Raw genomic sequence first — 21,503 nt, 5'->3', positions numbered from 1 at the left:
ATTCACAAATTGTACTGGGGTATATTCTTACACCAAGTCAAACTGCATCTTGAGGTAGAAAAATGTCCCATACAAAAACTCCAACCAAACCTGTTTAGGTATTGTGAAACACACTGTCTCCTGCCACCACACAAGCACCCAAAGGCAGAAAACATCTAACATAAATAATTGTTAATGCTCTTTATATCTAGGGTATTTTATGCTATGGTGAGGTAAATTTGTGGTGAGGTAAATTTTCTACAGATTACCAAGATGGGCTGTATCTCCCCAAACTACTTAAAATGCTTCCCTGAAGAACTGTTTTATGGGGGTGGAAAATCCTTGGGGTATTTTTGTATCCCGGTACTCGGGGAGGGGCTGGTTTAACAAAACACACCAATGGCAAAATCAAGATTTCTGCAGTTTATACCTAGGTGCTTTTTGTTTACAGAAAAAAAGCTGGAGGTGCCCTTGCTTTGGGGACATTGTTTGCTTCTGTGTGGGTGACCATTTTCTAAGAGGAAAATATTCTAGCACTGCCCCTGTTCATTTTGCCTTAAAAAGTACAACTGGGGTAGAAATTTACTCCCAATGGCATTAGCAGGGGTTTAAATATGACAAGGACTCATGTCTAATGTTAAATTATATTCACATTCTCATATCAAGTTAAGTGGAAAGCTCAGAAGAGAAAATAAAAACAAGATAGTATATTACAAATCAAAAATCAATATTTCAAATCTAATGCTTTCAAATATCCAAATATTTAAGAAGTTAGGTCACTGATCAGGTGACATATCTTAGAGCAGGCAGAAAATGTCAAATACAGAGTTTTCAGCTAAACATTAGGAAGAACTTCAGAACAGAGTGGTTCCTCAGTGGAACAGGCTTCCTCGGGAGGTGGTGGGCTCTCCTTCTTTGTAGGTTTTCAAACAGAGGCTAGATGGCCATCTGACAGCAATGTGGATTCTGTGAATTTAGGCAGATCATGAGAGGGAGGGCAGGAAGGGTTGCCTCAGTGCTTTGTTCTTGCAGCCCATTCTTACACGTCCAGGGATATGCTGATTGTCACTTTGGGGTCAAGAAGCAATTTTTCTCCAGGTCAATTTGGCCAGGGATCCTGGAGGTTTTTTGTCATTTTCTGGGCATGGAACAGCGGTCACTGTGGGTGTGGAGGGGGAGGTATTTGTGAATTTCCTGCATTATGCAGGGGGTTGAACTAGGTGACCCTGGAGGTCCCTTCCAACTCTGTGATTTTATGATTCTGTAACCTAGTAACTTGATTATCCATTCACATGTAAGTGTTGATTCTGTTTCTAATGTTAATGCTAATATTGGTATATTAATTTAGATAAATCAGAAAGCAACAGTTTGCTAAGAACTATGATAAAACTATGATATGAGCTGTGGTGGCTCAAGTGGTTAAGACGCTAAACTGCAGGCTGTGGAACAGAGGTCATTTCGGGGGGATCGCAGTTCCCCCGGGTGAGGTATGGGGGGCGGGGCACATGACGAAGCCCCGCCCCCTGCTTCCGGCCCTCATTCAGCCAGGAGGAGGTAGGAGAAGAGGGAGGTTAAATTGCTTCCTCCCTGCCTCTCCCCACCCCTGCCTGCCTGGGGCCAGGGAGGGCCTTCGCGGGGCTTCCTTGCACTCCCGCCGGCCTTGCAGGTCCACCGCCGGGCCCCTCAAGGGGCTCGGCAGTGGAGCTGCAAGGCCGGCGACGGTGGCCGGGACCGTTGGGGGTGGGGTGTGTGGCCTTATGACACACTTCTGGTGATGTCAGGGAGTGTGGCCTTATGACACACTTCCAGTGATGTCAGGGGGTGTGGCATATGCTAATGAGTTATGCTAATGAATTCCCCTAGCTCTTTTTCTACGAAACAACCCCTGCTGTGGAAGGTCAGTAGTTCAGCAGTTCGAGACCCGGGTGCCGCATGACGGAGTGAGCTCCTGTCTCTAGTTCCAGCTCCTGCCAACCTAGCAGTTCGAAAGCAAGAAATTGCAAGTAGATAAATAGGTACCACTTAGGTGGGAAGGTAACAGCGTTCCGTGCGCCTTGGTGTTTAGTCATGCCGGCCACATGACCACGGAAACGTCTTCGGACAGCACTGGCTCTTCGGCTTTGAAACGGAGATGAGCACCGCAACCCTAGAGTCGGAATCGACTGGCTTTCGAGCAAGGGAACCTTTACCTTTTTATGATAAAACTATGTGGAGCTTTTTAAAACTACATGAGGCATTAGAAGAAATATCTCTGCCTTGACTAGGATTTGGGAACAGTTTTTAGATAAGTTTCCTTATACCTTGCTTTCCTCCCAATGGGGACCCCAAGTGGCTTACAGCTTCATTGTCATATCTTCCCTGCTTTGAACAGCAACAAGAAAAAAGAACAAAAAACCCCACACTTTTTTCTTTCAGTAGCCTGGAGGATTATATTGTGCCATGACCTTATTCTCTCTTTCAAATGTTTTTATGCTTTGTGCTTGGGGTTGACTATAAACCCAGTGGCTGAAATTTGCCAGGGAGAGTGGTTTAGAATGTGCTTCGGAAGGATGGCTGTGTTCGTCTATTGTAGCTAAACAAAACAGAAGTCCAGTGGCACTGTAAAGACAAACAAACCAAGAGACTGGCTTACAAAACCTCGTGCTGGAATAAGTGTTGTTCGTCTTTTAGGCACCACTGGACTTTTGTTTTAGAATGTGCTTGCGTGCTGAGAAGCTTTAGTTACTACATTCAGTCCATTTGATAATATTTAGATATTAATTGATGAAGAAATGTTGAAAAGACGAGTTTTATAATGGTCACATACATGTACCTTTCATGTCACAAAGTAAAATTAATAAAGTTAATAAAGTTCATTAAAATAAACAGGCTCACCTTAATAACATTTTTTTTTGCCTTTTATTAGCAGGAGCAGGTGGTGGTGGTGGAGGAGGAGGAGGAGGAGGTGAAGGAGATGATGGCAAATCAAAAACTTGTACAATTTTATAATTAATGTCAGTGGCTGTAAACATTTCAAGGACTATTTCTGCTACCATGGAAGAAATCTAGGAAGCTCTTCAATGAACCCCAGAGGATTTCTGTAAAACATAAAGTAGCATAGACTGTTCGGTCCTTACACATTTGCCGTTACTAACGAAATGAAAAGTGGTGAAATCCAATGGAAACTGGAAAACCGTGAGAGATTAACATAATGAGATTTTACAAAATAAATGGTTAATGGGTTTGTTTCTTGGTTATTGGGCTCTGTCATTCATGCTTTACAGAGAATGTTTTTTATTTAATGTATTAAAACTGTAAATTGTCAGGAATCTATGATATTTATAATAGCCCTGTACAGATGATGCTATGTGCATTGAAATCAACTTGCACAGATGAGGAGAGAGCATGAGAGGGTGGCCCCTGTACAGTTGTTGGATCATGAGCACAATCAGTTTTGGTACGCCAACTGTACACAACGGGAGCACATGGTATGCTTAGTCCTTCCAATATGCACAGTCACCATTTTGCGTTAATGCGGACATGTATGCATGTTCCATGTATGGGCAGCATAGGTACGTGCAAGTATGTTTCCCTCAAAACATTTGCGGTTTCTTTTGCTCATATTGAAGCTGTGTGCCCATGGAAAAATGGGCATTGCCCTATTTGCACAAAGTGGTGACCACAAATATTGGAAGGATTGCATGGCGCATACATTCCTGTTGTGCACTTTTGGAGTGCCAAAACTGACAGTCTGAAAAGGACTGTAGCCTAAATGCAAAAGTTCTATGTGATCAGAAACATTATGAAAAATTTCCTGATAATCAGGATGGATTCTGTGAGCATATACTTCTTACGTGTATAGGTTCCATGTTCACAAGTTGGTAATCATGTACAGAGAGGAGGCAGGGCCAACATGTTTGTGTCTGCTCCCCTTCCAATGAGTTGATTTCAATTTATATAATGTCATGCATAGAAAGCTTTTATCGTCAGTCATATTATATACTCTGTGTTGTACACTTGTAACCCTATAATTACTAGTGACTAGTGACTAGAAATACGTTTTATACTGTTTACTTTCATCATCTGGCATGAAATACATACTTTATTCTGTACTATCAGTAATAAAATTGTAACATAAGGTCATTTTAGAAGTTGTAATTCCAGTGTCAGATTGGTGCCTATACACAGGCTCATTGCACACGCACATACACACCCTGATCCAATAAATTCTTATTGGTGCAAGGTTCCCATGCAAACAAAAAGTTTCCTACTATTAAAGGCTACCTTATTTATTGCTTCTTGAGTTAACATAGCTAGCCTTGACTTTGCACAAATGGATCTATCATATCCACTGAATGAATGGAAGGCTCGTGTGCTCTAAGTTGGTTGACTCATATTACCTTTGTGGCATAGAGAACCACTGCACCATGGCTCCTTCCTCAATAGTGCACTGTACCATCAGAAACCACAGGCCATAGTGGAATCCATGGTGCAACAAGTCATAAGGAATACTACATTCAGATAGGACACTGATCTCAGTAAATGTTCAGGCTTAAATATCCATTAGAAGCTTAGCAGCATATCTGAGCCTGAACATTTACTGAGATCAGCGTCCAATTGTCAAGCGTCCTATTGTCAAGCACTTTATGAAACAGAGAGCTTTTGTACTACTCTAATATCTCCTGAGGAAGATCCAATTTTGAAACATATAATCTGGAGACGACATTGATTATGTACCTATGCACAAGGATTTTCTTATGATTTATTAATGATGTTGTAGTGCTCTAGACTGTAATACATAGGAAGCTTTTTCTTTGCAAGTCTTGGTGACTGCTTGATTTGTGGGTCAGACTCTCATGACTGTTGTCTTTATACTTATATTGTTTTTAAAAAGACATCTCTGCACACACACAAAAATGCACAGTTCAGACCTTGAATCAGCTGCTGTGCTCAATCAATGGGTAAGCAAAAGCCACCATCCTAATAGTTTGGCCACAATCTTGAAGGCCCAACTGCAACACTTTGAGGCCTTCCTTGAGACCTAATTTTCCCTGTCATTAGATATCAGCTTCCCCCCCCCCCCAAATGAGCCAACTAGAGAAGATGTTCTCAGAGAACCTTCTGAAGCCCCCCTCCCGATGTTTATACAAATATATTCCTTATTTGCTGTAAGGATCTGGAGACTGTGGGCATTATGTGGAATTAGTTTATTTGGATTTCAATAGGCACTGTTTCTACAAAGGTATGCTTAAGACTGTTTCTCATACTTGTCAGGGGAAGGGTTCTTTCATTCACAGTCCTGTTGCCACAACCAACATGAAGGTCAAGAGGAAAGATGTTCCATGGCTGCTACTCCAGTTTTAGAAATGGAGCAGCTTCTATGAAGTTTAAGCAGCCATTCATCAGCTGGGGGAAGGTTTTCCCCATGGATTCATAATGATTAGACTCCCATCAAATCCATACCGATGAATCTTTTTCCTTGTCCTGGAGTTTAAGCAGATTCCAGAAATATTTGCATTTAAAGTAAGAATCTGCCCACTGGCCACTATTCCTGGTTTATTTCAGAAAATGTACATGTTGCCTCTCTCAAGGCAGCTCCAAAAGCAACCTTCTGTATACCAGGCAGAATTATAATAACTTTTCAGAAATGTAATGACGATCATGCTGAACCCCAAAGGCTTCTCAAACTCTTGTGAGGCTCCTCTTGTGAGAGCTGGTAATTGTTATTAGGCATATGTGGCTTGCTGTGCTATGTTCAAAGATGTCTGGGGAATGAGGGGAGATGGAAGGCTGGCTGCTCCGCATGGATACAATATACGCAGAATGGGTGAGAACGGCCACACCCACAGGCAGCAGCCGCCACCAGCTGACACAAACCTTTAGGCAGGTGATGCATTAACACTTGCTCCTATGCACTTCGAAAAGTGTCACAGGAGTGTCTCTAAGAGCAATGAAGCAAGACATAAATAATGTGTAAGAGGAACCAAAATTATGCAGCCTTCTCTGAAGTTTCCAGTTTGTTCTAGACATCACACTACTGGGCCAAATATTTCGTACAGATTTTTAAATGCCATAAAAAGATTATTATATTTCTGTACTAAATGTAGAAGGGCATAGTAAGATTGATGTTAATCATATACTTTGTATTAAAAGTCAGGATTCAATAAGTGCTGTACAAGTCTTGCTTTTTATAACTACATTGGAAAGGTATGCAAAAAAAATATGTTATGGATCTGCAACAGACTGCTAAGGGGGTTGCAACAGCAAATATAGCAGTGGACCTTTCCAAAGTCCTGACTGTCAAGTTATACAGATGTAAGCTGATAGCTACTTATTAGATTTGGCTCCCAATCAAGCTTGCATGACAAGGAATTAACCTTTAAATCCAGCCTCTTACCTAAAGAAACCTTCACACGCGGAAGGCTCTACCTTTCTTTGCTATTCATGGATACCCTTGATGTATGTTGTTATATTGCCCTATGCATGACATGTAAAAAAAAGTGATGATTGTAAAGTAATGTTAAATGTAAATAGAGAATCATGAACGGTCAGCTGAGCTGTGTACTATGTAAAAATGCATTCGAGAATATTTTTAAATCAGATTCTTTATTGCATGGCATACCCAATTTCCAGCTCCCAAAATGAGAGACTATTTTATTTGCCACTGTTTTCCCAGATGGATTAAATGTAAATTTCATTCAATCATATGCTAATGAAACATTTTGCTGCGATTTTTCCTTTGCTTAGAGACTAAACACTGTAATTATTCTTGTGCAGACTGTTTCTTAAGATACATCAATCCATTGTACTACTTCATGTTGCAATTGGAAATGGGGGGGGGGAAACGACCTGGTGCTGGAAAGAGCCATGAGGCTGCAGCCAACTTATGGCCACCCCTCTAGGGGTTTTCAGTGCAAGAGACGAACAGAGGTAGTTTGCCATTGCCTGCCTCTGCGTAGCAGCCCTGGCCTTCCTTGATGGTCTCCCACCCAAGTACTAGCCAGGGCTGACCCTGATTAGCTTCCAAGATCTGACAAGATCGGGCTAGCCTGGGCCGTCCAGGTCAGGGCAGGGGGGGATAAAAAACAAGAAAGGCTGAAATGTTATGTGATCTTGTGTCTCCAGGATTACCTTCTAAAACGAGATTACCATTCATTCACCGCTAAGGAGATCAGAAACCATGGATCACCGTACTTTTCCCCAGATGAGTCATCTTCTCTCTTTCTTAAAACAAGGTGTGATGAACTGGCCCATTACGCAACCAGAACAAAATGTATTTGTGAAAGTGGCCTGAGAGGTTTCAACCAAAAGCGAAGTCTTTGTTTTAAAATATAATTTACGACAATTTAAAAGAAAACACTACTTAAAATCGCTATGCCAAGAAAACAGCTGAAAGTTCCTTTATGGACTCTAGCAGAAGGCATGTTAAGGGGTTCTGCATAAGCAGGGAACTTCCCAGATACACAAAATATCATCAGTTCATCGTCGTCATCATTCCCCACCCCATCCCATCCCAGTCCTGGGAAGACTGAGCATGTTTGTTGCCTAGCAGGAAACTTCAAATGTTGATCAAACATCCAATGTTGATTATCAATTCAAAAGGGGGAGGGAGAGGGAGATCCCAGTTCCTCCTCAGCCTCCCATGCAGCAACTCTCAAGTTCAGGACTATACGAGGAACTTTGTGTTCAGCAGTCAACAGGTCAGATTCAGCCAGGTATTTCATTTAATCTCACTGCCCTCCCTTCCTTAAGAACATAACAGAAGCCCATGTTGGATCAGGCCAATGGCCCATCCAGTCCAACACTCTGTCACACAGTGGCCAAAAATACCAGGTGCCATCAGGAGGTCCAGTAGTGGGGCCAGGACACTAGAAGCCCTCCCACTGTTGCACCCCCAAAGCACCAAGAATACAGAGCATCACTTGCCCCAGCCTGTGAGTTCCTATCTATACCTTGTGGCTAGTAGCCACTGATGGACCTCTGCTCCATATGTTTATCTAATTCCCTCTTGAAGCTGTCCACACTTGTCGCCGCCACCACCTCCTGTGGCAGTGAATTCCATGTCTTAATCACTCTTTGGGTGAAGAAGTACTTCCTTTTATCTATTCTAACCTGACTGATCCTTCATCCCCCATCACTGTTGCATGTGCAAGCAGGTCCCATGATTCCCAGCTTAGCCTTTTTGGTGGCCGGGGGGACCTCAACTTCCTTTTTCGTCACTGGAAAATCCCTATTACTACAATTGCACTTATGCAGTTGTCACTGGAAAACCCCCATTACTACAATTGCACTCTGGACTAGGTGACTCTGAAGTCATCTAGGACTTAATTCAAGGGCCTCTCATCCATCCCCCACAGCCCACCGGTCTTGCACTATGGGGAAAGGCTTTCATAATCAAGTCCCTTTAAAGAACAGTTATCTATACAGATGCATATGAAATCTGCATACAGGTGTTAATATCATGTACTCTGAACCATAATGCAACAAAAATAATTCTGTATTTCAAAGGATTTAATTGTAAACATAACAACAATGAAATGCTCAACTAGTCCAAAATATAATTATTTAGAAGAATTCCAACAGATTCCCATGGGCATTTCAATCAGTTTACTTCCAGTCACCTGAATAAATACATCTGATTTGTAGGGCTCTGGTACAGACTACATTTGTAGGCCATTAAAATATGCCCAAAATACTTCCAAGAAAAGGTGTTTAGGACAGAGAGTCACTTGGTCCTGGAAACAGAGCTGCACCTGTGCTTAAAATCCAAGGCCACTCAGATAGGACACGGGAATCTATTCAAGGAGCTCTCATCAGCCCAGCTCTGCTTCTTACATTGAACGCCAGCTATGACATGGCGGCTTCTGTGCCAGCAGAGGGTCTGGGTACCAGGAGAGGGAAGACTCACATCTTATATGCAAGCCCCCCCACACACACTTTCCCCCTGCCTCCCTCCCAAAGCAGTTCATGTAATTGGGCTAAACTCAATCATCATAATTTCTCAGTATACATGCTATTGTTGTTTTAAATAACATTCAGCAACTTCTACACACCTGTTACTTTTCATCTTTGAATGCTGAAGCCTGCAAAAAGTATCAACATAATGTCATCTTAGCTTTGGAATGTAATTTTTTTTTAAAGTACTTAGACCACATTAATGCAAAATCCACGCTCCTATGCCAAACGTTCGAGCAAAGAATTGCTGAATAATTTCTATGAAATATAAAATTAGAAGCATGCTTAAAGAAAAATGAGGCACATCTCATTTGATGTTCATCTGTGGAGTCTGAGGAAGCATGACGAAACTGATTTGAGATCTCCACATCGTATTTCAGAGAAACAAGTCTTGAAAGTACTCATCAAATTCTTCCTCCCTGTAAAATAAAATAAAATCAAATTAAATTGTTTCAAAAACATGAAGAAATTTTACTTACTGCTACTGAAGGCACTTCAAAGCACCAGTTGATGATGTCTTAAGTGATTGGTATGTATTACTATAATAGCATATGATTTAGGAATCATGAAATTATAGATGCATTGCAGATTTACTCTTATCAATTCTGCAAACAGATAGAGAAACAGTAATGCCAATATTGTTTGGGCATTACAAAAGGAACAAAAAGGAGCTGAATGACAAACACTGAAAAGCCACGTTGGATGACTGATATGTGTGGGTGGGGGATACAAAGGAAGATGGAGCATTTACTAACAGTTGCCCATCATTTCTCCATAAGTGCCAATGAGAGGCTACAGTTTTGAAGGACTAATACCATAGTAACAAGTGAAGATTAGATGGACGATTGGGAAGAGGAGTTCTCCAGTTCTTTTTTTTTGTTTTTTTGTTACTGTTCTTTGGAGGGACTACAATGAACTAGGAGTGAACTCTGAGATTACCAGTCTTAAAGAAATTACATTTATGGGTTTATTCACTAAACAAACACAATTTTAAAGATGACAGCTGTCCATCCCAGCACTGACCGTGTTTTTTCTTCTGTCTCTTGCACAGGACCCTTCCAATAGTCAGCATCTGAGGGACCATCTCGGTCATCACTATCGCTTGAACCTGTTAAACAGTGTGACTTGAAAAACTATTCAAAATAACTTTTACTCCATTAGTTTCTAATTATGTCTGATTAACAAGACTTCCTTAAAATATCCAGTGATGAAGAAACACTGCACACAAGGCCTAGAAAAAATTGTGCCACTTAAAGTGCTATTCTTGAATTCTTCCAAAGGGGAAGTAAAATGTCTGTTAAAATATGTCCAGGTGGGTAGCCGTGTTGGTCTGAAGCAGTAGAAGAAAGTTTGAGTCTGGGGCACCTTTAAGACCAACAAAGTTTTATTTAAGGTATGATCTTTCGTGTGCACGCACACTTCTTCAGACGCTGCTCAATCTGCTTACTCTATTAATTTGTTTCATCTGCCTTAGGGCACTGCCTATACCAACTGGGCACCAGTATCAGTCAACCCTGGTTACTCTGAGAGAAATGTAGCACCTCACCTTACACTGTTGCAGCATTGCACTGCAGTTAGAAATTTTAAGCTGCCATTAGGTATTAACTTAATGTATTTTATCTTGATGAAGTAGTATGACATTTATATGAACTATTATTTATTGTTTTACTATGTGTTGTGAGTTGCCCTGAGCCCACTTGCAGGGTAGGGTGTGATACAAATAGAATAGAATAAATAAATAAGCAAGCTTTTGTGTGCATGCATACTTCTTCAGATACATTGAAAAAGAAGTCACCAACCATTACATATAGATAGAGGGTGAGAAGGGTGTTGCCAGGAAGGGCCAATTAGAGTCAAGATGCATAAGTAACTGAGCAGTAAATATAGATAAGACTGGATGAAGTCAATTGGTAAGACCTGTGAATACCAGCAAATTAGCATACAGCATAATAAAGGAGTTCACAGTGGATGTGAGAATAGAATGACATTAGTGTAGTGAGATAAGAAACCGATATCTCTGTTAAGACCTGGGGGTTCCATTGTCCTGAGTGTTGTAATAACTTGTAACTCAGCAATCTCCCATTCTAGTCTGTTTCTGAAGTTCATTTGCAATAAAACAGCTACCTATTGAATGTCCTGGAAGGTGAAGTGTTCTCATACAGGTTCCTCAGTTTTGTGATTCCTGATGTCAGATTTGTGCCCATCTGTTCTTGGTGTAAGGTTTGACCTGTTTGCTTTATGCAGAGAATTGAAGGGGACTGTTGGTATTTAATGGCATATACAATGTTAGAAGCACAGAAAAGTGCACGCACATGAAAGCTTATACTCAGAATCAAACTTTGTTTGCCATAAAGTTGCCACTGGACTTAAATGTTGTCCTGCTGCTTCAGACCAACACAGCTACCCACCTGAAACTATTACTTACTATTTGTCTAGCTCACAGAGTGAGAGTTGGACAACACAAAAAACGAATGCCATCACTTTCAGATAAGGCAAAGTGTGCAACATCTTCCTACATATATCCTATTGCCAGAATCAGGATATGTAACAGCAGACTGATCCACTGCTCTGAAAATATTCTTTAGAAATATTCTGCTGGAGAGTTAGGTATCGAGGCCATTAGTGAAACTGCCTGCTTTTTAGGGAGTGTGTGAAATCAACATACAATTTTCTTCCTTCAGATCCATGATACTTCTTTCCCAAAACAGAGACTACTTATCAGTTTTAAACTCTGAGATTGTCCAATTCCCTTCTCACAGCTTTTTACCTTTTCAGCCTTTGATTTTGCTAATGAACAGAAAGAACATTTAAACCAAAAGAACTGAAAACAACACTACTAATGATTTTTTTTCAAATTGTTGAATGTCACTTGAATTACTTACCTTTATCAGAATCATCTGATTCTCCTAACAATGCTTGTTCTGAAAAAAAGCCACCTTACAATTAATTTATTACATAAATATTTACTCTTATGATTATTAACTGACAGAAATCTCGCTTTTGCCAGTAATTCCCATGGCCCATTTCCAATCCTTTCAGTCATAGTTAATGAATGGCTAGTGATTCATCTGCACTGCCCGCAATTATTTGACATTTACCAATAAATCTACAGTGGTGCTAAGTTGCAGAGGAGGCCCATTTTGTGAATACTGTTTGCCTCTCCCTTTTTAGCTGTTTTTTTTTTAGAATGCCCTTGTAAAAGAATGTGAAACTGTGCTTACAGGCACTGGTATCATAGTGGTACAGAGAACATATCCCTATTGCCCAGGTAACTGGGGTGATCCTCCCTCACCCAGGCTCAGCCATATGTTATGTGCTAATTGGGGCAGAATGCAGATTCTCATGCACCTCTAAAAGAACATCCCTCTGAAAGTGTGTCGGAGAGAATGAAGAGCATCTTCATCCCAGCCATATCCTGCTCCAACTATTTCCAAGAAATGAACTGGATCAGCAAACACCTTGCCATGCAGTACAACAAAAACGCTAGGCCTCCTCAACAAAAGAAGTTTACTCTCTTTGCCTCAGTAAGGGCATATACTTTCTTTGCCCTCAGATTCTAGCTAGCTGCTCTACAGACCAATTTCCACATTATGGAGAACACGTTGGGTCTGGGGTCCTCACCCTGTATAACAGTCCTGAGTTCCTGGATTGTGCTGACCACAATGCACACCCCACTGTGTACTTACCATTCATCTTAAAAAGGTATGACTATCTGATTTTTTTTACCTACAGATAATAAAATCAGTAGTTCTCCCCCACACACATACACTTTGGCTTTTCCTATCAGAACTAATCTCTACTACAGTCCTACTGAACACAACACAACTTAATTGTCAGAGTCCTTGTGATTTCCCAGAATATAAAACATATCTGCCAATTATTCATGTTTAAATTCAATAAAAACTGAGGGAGGTTACCTTTATGTTTCTTCTTTTTCTTTGATTTGTGTTTTTGTTGAGAAGATAATCTCGACTTCTTACTTTTTAGCACCTCAGAGCTTTGTTCAGAGCTTGCTCTCTTTTTCTTTGGTTTGACTTCTTTTCTCCTTTGTAACAGAAATAAATCTTAGAGTTATACTAATGTGCCCTTCCCATTACAAATACATACACAAACATAGGCTGCGATCACACACACCTTTAGATTTATTTATTATTTATTTATTAGTTTGATTTATATCCCGCCCTCCGAGAGGCTCAGGGCGGCTCACATGCAGCAAAGCCGAGTGCAAAATACAATACAGTATATAATAAATAGAACATTTAAAATCACAATAAAACCTTCCAATAATACGGTGCTATACCTATATTAATCATCCAAGATGGGGACAACCCCCCCAGGTTTGGTGGCCAGCTGTCTCAGTAGCGTGGTCTCCCACTACACTGTCTCAAACTTCTGCCAGGGCCCGCTTGTCCCCATTCTTATAGGGCAGCCGATGACTTGCCACCTCGGTGGTAGAATAGTGTCAGCAGCGGCTCCTACTCGAACGCCTGGCGGAAGAGCTCCGTCTTGCAGGCCCTGCGGAACTGCATAAGGTCCCGCAGGGCCCGGATCTTCTCTGGGAGCTCATTCCACCAGGTAGGAGCCTACACCAAAAATGCCCTGGCCCTAGTAGAGGCAAACATAATCTCTCGGGGACCTGGCACTCCCAGGAGATGGAGCTTCCCCGATTGTATTGCTCTTGAGGGAACATACGGGAAGAGACGGTCCTTCAGGTAAGCCGGACCCTGGCTGTTCCAACATAGTTACGAATGCCTGACAGATCTAAGAGGCGTGATCAAACAGCAACATCTGGGAAGCATCCCGCAGTCATTGGCAACCCGTGCTGCTCCGCCGCAGAAGCGGAGTTAAAAGACACCAGGGAAAGTCTGGCAGTAAACGGGTTCCAACGGGCCACGGACGAACTTTCCCCTGTCTAACCGCACAAGCATGCACTCATGCCGTCAGGATGGTCTGATCAGGCCATTCCCGGCTCAGTGCCATTCCCCTCCCTTCACAGTATGCGCATTATCGCATACTCCATTGGGGGCCCTCAGTGCAGAAGTGTGACTCCTCGTTTATGCGCAAGGGACATAAACGGCCAAAAAAAACCACCAACTCACCCGCAGTTGCGTCTGATCACACAGTGACGGGGTGAGCCCGCACCTACAAAGGGAGGTGTGATCTCGCAACTGCGTGTCAAATTCCTCCGGAGGGAATAGCCTCGCTTCCCCTCCACTTCAACTGGTGCATGTGACTGCAGCCATAAATGGGCTTTTAAAAGAAAGTTATCCTTAAACTCCTCGATAGTTGGCCCTGTAAGCTTGAGTTTTAATGTTAACTGAGCTGTGTTGGAAAGGTGATGAATAAATATTAAATAAAGAAGATACCTTTCTTATATATATATTTTTAAAAAATAAAGTTATGACACCACCCTATGACCTGCAAAAAAGAGCCAAATTTTAGCTGTACGCCTGGTGGGGGGAGGTCTATTTTATACACACATAAGACGGGAGTAATTTATATATTTACCTGTGGTGAAAATTTAATTTGTAAGAGCATTCTGGACAAAGCCCTAAAAAAAAAAGTGAAAATCTCTTGGTGAAGAAAAGGTTTGGTGGCAGTTATATACTCATCTTCACATTTAAAATTTTACATGCTAAGCAAGACTGTCAGTGGTAGTTTTTAAGTTTTGAACTGAAAAGGCTGAGAACCTTAATAAAAGCTTCTAATACATGTATGTAACCAGCCATTTTCTAAGTTTCCATTTTAAGTGGTCCCGACTTCTAAACATTCAGGGGGCCTCGGTGTAGAAGCTGCTGTACCTCAAACTATAAAGAAACAGCTCTCAAATTAAGCTGAGGACTGAGTATTGCTTGCAATTGCAGACACAGGATGAAAAACTTTGGGGCAGAGAAAGCCTGGATTTGCTCAGAGAAGTTCTGGAATCACCTGTGAATATATTAGATAAACATGGAAATTGTTCATCTACAATAATCCAAAAATGAGAGCTAAACTAGATGGATACTGAGATATCCTCACATTCTATACTCCCATAATTTACCAGTAAGGCCATACCGGGAAAAGGATGTTGCCTAGGAAACTTTAACACAAACACAGACAACCATCCAGCCCTGTTGTCTGTGGTCACGAGGAAGCCACTTGACACGACACAGACATCAGCCAGGGATCCATCCCTGAAACTCTGAATCCACTAGCCAGCAGATGAGGCAGGCTCAGGTGATGCATGCTACATTCTACAGCAATCAGTGGCTCAGCTATGTTATGACTGACTTTAAGTCAAACTAGGTAGCACCTTATGTCTTAGAATTGTTCTTTAATCAAAGCTTTTAAATGGCCACCTATAAAAACGTAACTGTCTTTTCTTTAGTGTGTGCACATTAACCTTAAAAACACAACTATTAATGTCAATACTATATGAAGGACTCACTCAATTTAACAAGCGCGTTTTTCTTTTCCCCTTGCTCAACATATCCAAAATTCACCTCCCAGCTCTTCAAGCCTTCCTTTTCATCACAGTGTTTACTGCCACAGAAAAACTGTCCTGCAAAGAGGTCAGAAACAAAAAACAGTTGGTTCATGAGGATTCATTTTATGTTTATATGTTTAATATTGTACAACATTAGCCATGAAGAATAACAGATTAGGGTAGTTCCAAGTATTTTAATTTATTTATTTAATATTTAGCCCTCCCCCCCTGCACAACAGGCTCAGGACAGGTTACAACATTATTAAAATATACAACATAATTGAAATATAATACAACCTTAAAATCTGTAAAATTATTAATTAATCAGTTCACAAAGCATTACTAAAACATTTGATGGCGTCTGCTGTGCAATTAAAAGTCCCAAGGGATTCTGATTGGGGGTAGCCAAAGACGGAATGATACAAAGCAAATGGGTGGGTGAAAAAATCAACCATGATGGAATAAAGCAGGGCTGAGGAGGGAAGGCCAGTATAGATGAATTGCCCCCACCTCAAGCATAGGCCTGGCAGAACATCTCCGTTTTACAGGACCTGTGGAACTGTATCTCACCTAGGAGCTGAAAAGACCCTGGCTCTGGTTGAGGCTGGGCGTACATCTTTTGGGCCGGGCATCACCAGTAGTTGTTGATCAGAGGAGGACAAAGCCCTTTGAGGGACATATTGGGAGAGACACTCCTGTTTGTATGTTGGTCCCAGTACACATAGGGCTTTAAATGTTAGAACCAGAACCCTGAACTTGATCTGGAATTCAACCGGGAGCCGGTGCAACTGACACAGCACTGGATGTATATGTGCTCTTGGTGATGTCTCTGTAAGGACACACCCCACTGCATTCTGGACTTCTAGACTGCATTTTAATCCCTTTCATATTTTGCACAGTTAAGGGCAGGGGGGAAGGAATGTATTATGTTCCATTAATGATCAAACAAGTATAAGGGGAGTGTATCCTAGATCTTCCATGAGTTTTTCCTTAGTAAAGAGTGAAAGTTCTGGGGTGCCATATGTAGTTGTCTTACCAGAAACCTAGGCGAGAAAGTAGTTTTCAAAGAGCCTACAGTGCTCAAAGAACTTACTTACTGGATAGACAGGTAACAGTAGTGGCTAGGAGAACTTTTTATTGCCTCTGATCCAACCTTCCTCCAACATGTCTACAGGAAGTTGGAGGAAGGTGTCACACTTTCCTCAGTGGAGTGATAGGACAGGCGTAGAATCCACCCATCAACTTCATATTTTACTAATGTTATTCCCCTTTCTGGAGAACAGGCATCTTGCTATGCTGACTGATGTTTTATAAGCTTTAGGACTGACTACTTTGGTGCTATTGATGTGGGGCTGCCCTTGAAAAAGATCTGGAAACTTCATCTAGTGCAGGATGCGGTTGCTCACCTTCTGATAGAGATTGGAACAAAGGATTTCATCAACATTGGTTGAGACTGTGGCATGATCTTCCTGAAGAAATTTAAAGCTGTTTCGGTTTTCTAGATGTTTGAAGTGGTGACTGAAGAGGGAGTGGAGTAGCCCTTTGTTAATGCTTGTGTTGATGTTTTTGTTCTTAATACATTTTTAATTGCTTTGTTTTTCTTGCAAGTTGGTAAACATATGGTAAACAATAATTTAATGGAAATATTCTGGGACTTATTACCAAGAAGAAAATTTGGCACTTGTATGTCCCCAACCCAGAGCATGCCCAAAGGAATTTTGACTTTTTCCCTTTGGGAAACAGCACTCTCCAATACATCACACTCTAAATTAGTTTTCAAACTCCCTGGAGTTTCCAAACAGCAGGACATCCGGCTATGTTGAGTGAAGGAAGGGCTCTTGTTCAAAACAAACATGCGAAATGTCCTCCTGGGCAGTTACTGCTAGCCAGGCAATTCTCTGGATTGCAGTGTATGACCACTACATTATTTTATGTTTCAAAATGCTTATTTTCAGAAGCACTGCTTCAATAACAAACTAAACAGCTTTGTTTAAGATGAACCTGTTAAATAAAACCGCAACATTTCATTGGATAGTGTTCACATGGTCATGTGAGGATCTGTATTAATAAGCTCACCTCCAGGACTGTTTTTGAAAGATTAACCTCAGAATGGTCTGCCTAAGCTGCTATCCAATGGATTGACGGTGTCCTCAAACACTTCAGTTCTGCAGTCTCAAACCAAGTGAAATGCTAACGCTTGGAGCAAAGAATACAGAGCTGCCGCCGCTCATGTACTTCATCAAACTCATTCAGACTTCATATTTTTTTTATTAAAGAAAAGGAAAGGAGCAAAATCCATTGTTTTGCGTACTTGTAAAAATTAAATGACAAGCCCTTTCTAACAACTGATGGGACTCACAGCTTCCCATGATTCTGGGTAACCAGGTTTGTTTTAAACTATAAACTTTATCTTCAGTTAACAGGTGTTCTAAAGGTAGCGAGGGTATAGGAATGGGTTCACTGCCATACGTTTTGTGGTGCACAAGTAGAATATGGAGATCACTGAGGAATTTTATATAAACAACAAAGAAGATTTATTAATTTACAGGTTGGTTTCAGAGAACAGATCAGCAGCATGGGTCTCCAGACAGTCAGAGGAGAAACCTGGTTGAGGGCACATAAGCCAGTTATGGCTTCAGTGTGTGTTTAAATTTTCTTTAACACTTTCAGGCACAAACTGGCTTTTACTGACTAGCCACTAGATTGGATCCTCTCACATACACAGGATTCCACCCACACTAGCCTGCCCTTTCCCAAGGGTCAGACTAAATGGTACATGGTCTGCTCATTACCAGAGGCAAGCCTGACAACTGGGTACTCTGTTCTCTCCCAGAGATAAGAGCCATACCACTCTGCCACAGTACCAGGTAGAGCTACCTTTCAAAGTGTCTGTTCTTTCAGTGAGCCAGACCTGAGCTCTCACTGCTGTCTCTCTGCGGCAGATCTGAACACCTCCTGCTGTGCCTCCCTCTTACATTCCACCCCCTTTCTGAAAAGTGATTGGATGCTGGAGCAGCACTCCCATAGGCTCATCTGAGTGGCTGTTTTTCCCTTCAGGTGCACAGTAAACAGTTGTTTTTCATAATGAAAATAGTTTTTTAATCACACCTTTAGAGGCATGTCTCTTGCCTTGAAAACCCCATGGGATCACCATAAGGCAGCTGTAACTTGACAGAAATATATATATACAGAGGGGGGGGGGGAGACAGAGACACAGAGAGAGGGAGACAGAGACAGACCAGTATAAACAACTTACTGATTTTAATACGTTAGACTTGTAGCCTATGTTATAAACCTGGCTGCCATCTTGTCTGGGCCCAACCCAGAAAATAAATTAAGGATTATAAATGGACTGGATAACCAACAAGTTTTCAGGTACAACAGCTCTCTTCATCAATCTGGGGGAAAACCCCAGGATTTACGTAATGACTTTGAAAAATACATATCTGTGGCTGAATAAAATGTCACTTGGGGAGGTTCAACTGATGAAAAGCTTTGGCTCATTTAAAGATCCAACTGACCATCATATTTGTTGCTGAGAAGGAATCTGTTCCTAGATCAGATTGGCCAGTGACACTGCATCTGCTGTGACTGCTGAAATTCTTCACTGGTGGTATGATGTGATATACCATGCTTGTGGCTTCTGGAAAACCTTTAGGCTGAAATCACATGTGCTTTGTAAAATGCAGGAAGGTTGAAATATAAATTGTAAACCAACCTTCTTGCATGGTCATAAATCAATTCATTCACCCACCCACACACAAAACCTTTATTGGCATGAAAGCACAAAACATCATGGAATTACGGGAAAATACTAAGATGCATCAGTCACTTACACTTGGCTATTCAAGCCTCGTCTTCTGATTACATAATATAAAATTTTGCAATAGCCTCCATTATTTCGCAATTAGAATAATTCATTCACCCAGTACAAACACACTTAAAACAGACTGTTTTTCAAATATCAGAAACCAGATACTCACACATCTAGAACTGCCCTTTTACATCTGCAAAGCACTTTAAGCGGTATGGGTGAATTCAGTCCCAAATTATGTAGCTTACATTCAAAGGGAGCATCTCACCATGAGATTGAACTTGAATCACTTTCTGACCATTTCCACCCCTATGATTCTATGTAGATTACAGACAGAATCGCAAATGCTCATTTTGTTAACGTCAAAGTATCTACTAACAATTCAGGCATATAACATTGGCATAACACTCATAATGTTAAATGCGGACTGCAGTCCAAGGCCCACATCCTGAATTGATGGAGCAAAGCCTCCGCTGTGTGGTAATGGCTACAGGTTTGACTTGGAGCAGGGAAACTGGATTTAAATCTCTGCTCTGGCATGAAGCTCACTGAGTGACCTTGGGCCAGTCACGCACTAGCTCATAGCTTAAACTACTTCTCAGCATTAGAAGGAAAACTGAGGCAGTAATTTGATAAACAGCAATATACATCCATCTTTCATGATGGCATTACTATTATGTAGTCAAATGTGCATAAACTTAATCAGGAAAGCTCCTCCATTAGCATGTCACAGCCTGAGAAACTGCTACAAGATAATCACTCAGCCCTACCCCGCCTTCCTGAGTAGATATAAATTACCTGCCTACCATTTTTCTTCTCACATTGACACAGAGAGTACTCCATCTTTCTGTGTTATACCTCTCAGGATGCCAGTCACAGCTGCTGGCGAAACGTCAGGTACTACAATGCCAAGACCACGGCCAAACAGCCCGGAAAATCTACAACAACTAATTAACCATCTTCTATTACAAATCTTGTCTCACAGCAGAGCACCAGGCAATCTCCTGCTATCAGCAATGATGCCAATAGAGAGGAGACAGCAGAAAACAGTTTATAAAACTCAACATTAAGGAATCAGAAAAATATTAGTTAGATTTCTTGATCAATGTCTATTCCAGTAATTAACAAATGGTTTCCATCGTATAAAAATATACTGCACACACAGTGGTGGTGGAAAGTGCCACCAGGTCGCTCTGGACTTACGGCAACCCCATACAGTTTTCGAGGCAAGAGATGTTCAAAGGTGGCTTGCCATTGCTTGCCCCAACATAGCAACCCTGGACTTCCTTGGTGGTATCCCATCCAAGGACTAACTAGGGCCAACCTGCTTAGCTTCTGAGATCTGATGAGATCAGGGTAGTCTGGGCCATCCAGGTCAGAGCTACTGAATACACAGGTACTACTACGTTCCCCCATTTACAAGTTATAACATTAAGAGTTTCCCATCTTGCCACTGTTTTGGTTCTGACCAACATGAAACCATTCATAATTAATTCCAAGTCATCTTCTGCTTCATAAACTTACCTATATTTCAACACAAGGGACAAAGATTTTAATGGTTCTCAGTGACCTGGCTACCTCTATCCAGACATCCTGAATTACAACACCGATGTACGTAATTAGCATTAATTAGTCCCCATGTCCCCATAATCTGGACACAAACAATCCCAAAATAGGCATTTCCTAGTACCAGTGCTTTTGGCCCTTTTGACCTAAGCCCATCTCTCACTGTGGTGGTAGAACCAGCACAAGCCCGGGACAACCTTATCACTTGCTTCAAGGGTGTACTGCAGGCTTGTTGGGTTGTACATCTTTAATTGTATTTTGGTTTGTGTATTTCATTTTCTAAGCTACTCTGAGTCCCCAGAATGAGAAAATCAAATTAAATCAAATTAATTTAATTTAAATCAATCTGGAATGCAACCTACAAACACTGAAGTCACTCAATATAGCTTCCACTGACTTTCTTTTGTTATGATTACTGACTTTGTTAAGCCATTCTTTATTACTTTCCTGTAAATAGATCCACATTTAGCTCTTGAACATAGTTTTCTGGCCAAAATAATGGTTACATAATGTATGCTTTCTAATTTAGTTTTAGAATATTCAAGTTAGCAAAAATATTTACAATGGAAAAACTCCATCTTGATTTTAAAGGTAGATATAACATTTTATTCAGGGTTGGTGAAATTAACTAATATTAGCCTTTAATAAGAAAAAGATCCTCTGCTAAAACTAAATATCACTGTTTTCAGTAGCCTACAGTTTTTCACCCGTATTGGTAAAAATTCAGGCTTTACACAGGTATAC

At 41.1% G+C, this 21,503-nt stretch overlaps 2 protein-coding genes across 2 annotated transcripts in view; one reads left to right on the top strand and one right to left on the bottom strand.

Moving 5' to 3' along the window:
* Window positions 1–2,967, top strand: part of PDE6C (phosphodiesterase 6C) — a 69,271-nt gene extending 66,304 nt beyond the window's left edge. Inside the window, exon 22 of the mRNA XM_015406638.1 lies at window positions 2,891–2,967. Coding sequence (XP_015262124.1) covers window positions 2,891–2,967 — 77 coding nt within the window. The remainder of the gene's footprint in view (window positions 1–2,890) is intronic.
* A 5,587-nt stretch (window positions 2,968–8,554) lies between these two features.
* LOC107106476 (protein FRA10AC1) overlaps window positions 8,555–21,503 on the bottom strand; it is a 29,369-nt gene continuing 16,420 nt past the window's right edge. The window contains exons 9-14 of the mRNA XM_015406631.1: window positions 15,341–15,454; window positions 14,422–14,464; window positions 12,831–12,958; window positions 11,796–11,834; window positions 9,937–10,021; window positions 8,555–9,332 (exon numbers count right to left, since the gene is read on the bottom strand). Coding sequence (XP_015262117.1) covers window positions 9,290–9,332; window positions 9,937–10,021; window positions 11,796–11,834; window positions 12,831–12,958; window positions 14,422–14,464; window positions 15,341–15,454 — 452 coding nt within the window. The 3' untranslated portion in view covers window positions 8,555–9,289. The remainder of the gene's footprint in view (window positions 9,333–9,936; window positions 10,022–11,795; window positions 11,835–12,830; window positions 12,959–14,421; window positions 14,465–15,340; window positions 15,455–21,503) is intronic.

Source organism: Gekko japonicus, unplaced genomic scaffold (assembly GCF_001447785.1).
Source record: "Gekko japonicus isolate JY-2015 unplaced genomic scaffold, Gekko_japonicus_V1.1 scaffold165, whole genome shotgun sequence".
Lineage (NCBI taxonomy): Eukaryota > Metazoa > Chordata > Lepidosauria > Squamata > Gekkonidae > Gekko > Gekko japonicus.
The sequence above is the reverse complement of the archived record's forward strand: the minus strand, read 5'-3'. Positions and strand labels throughout refer to the sequence as shown.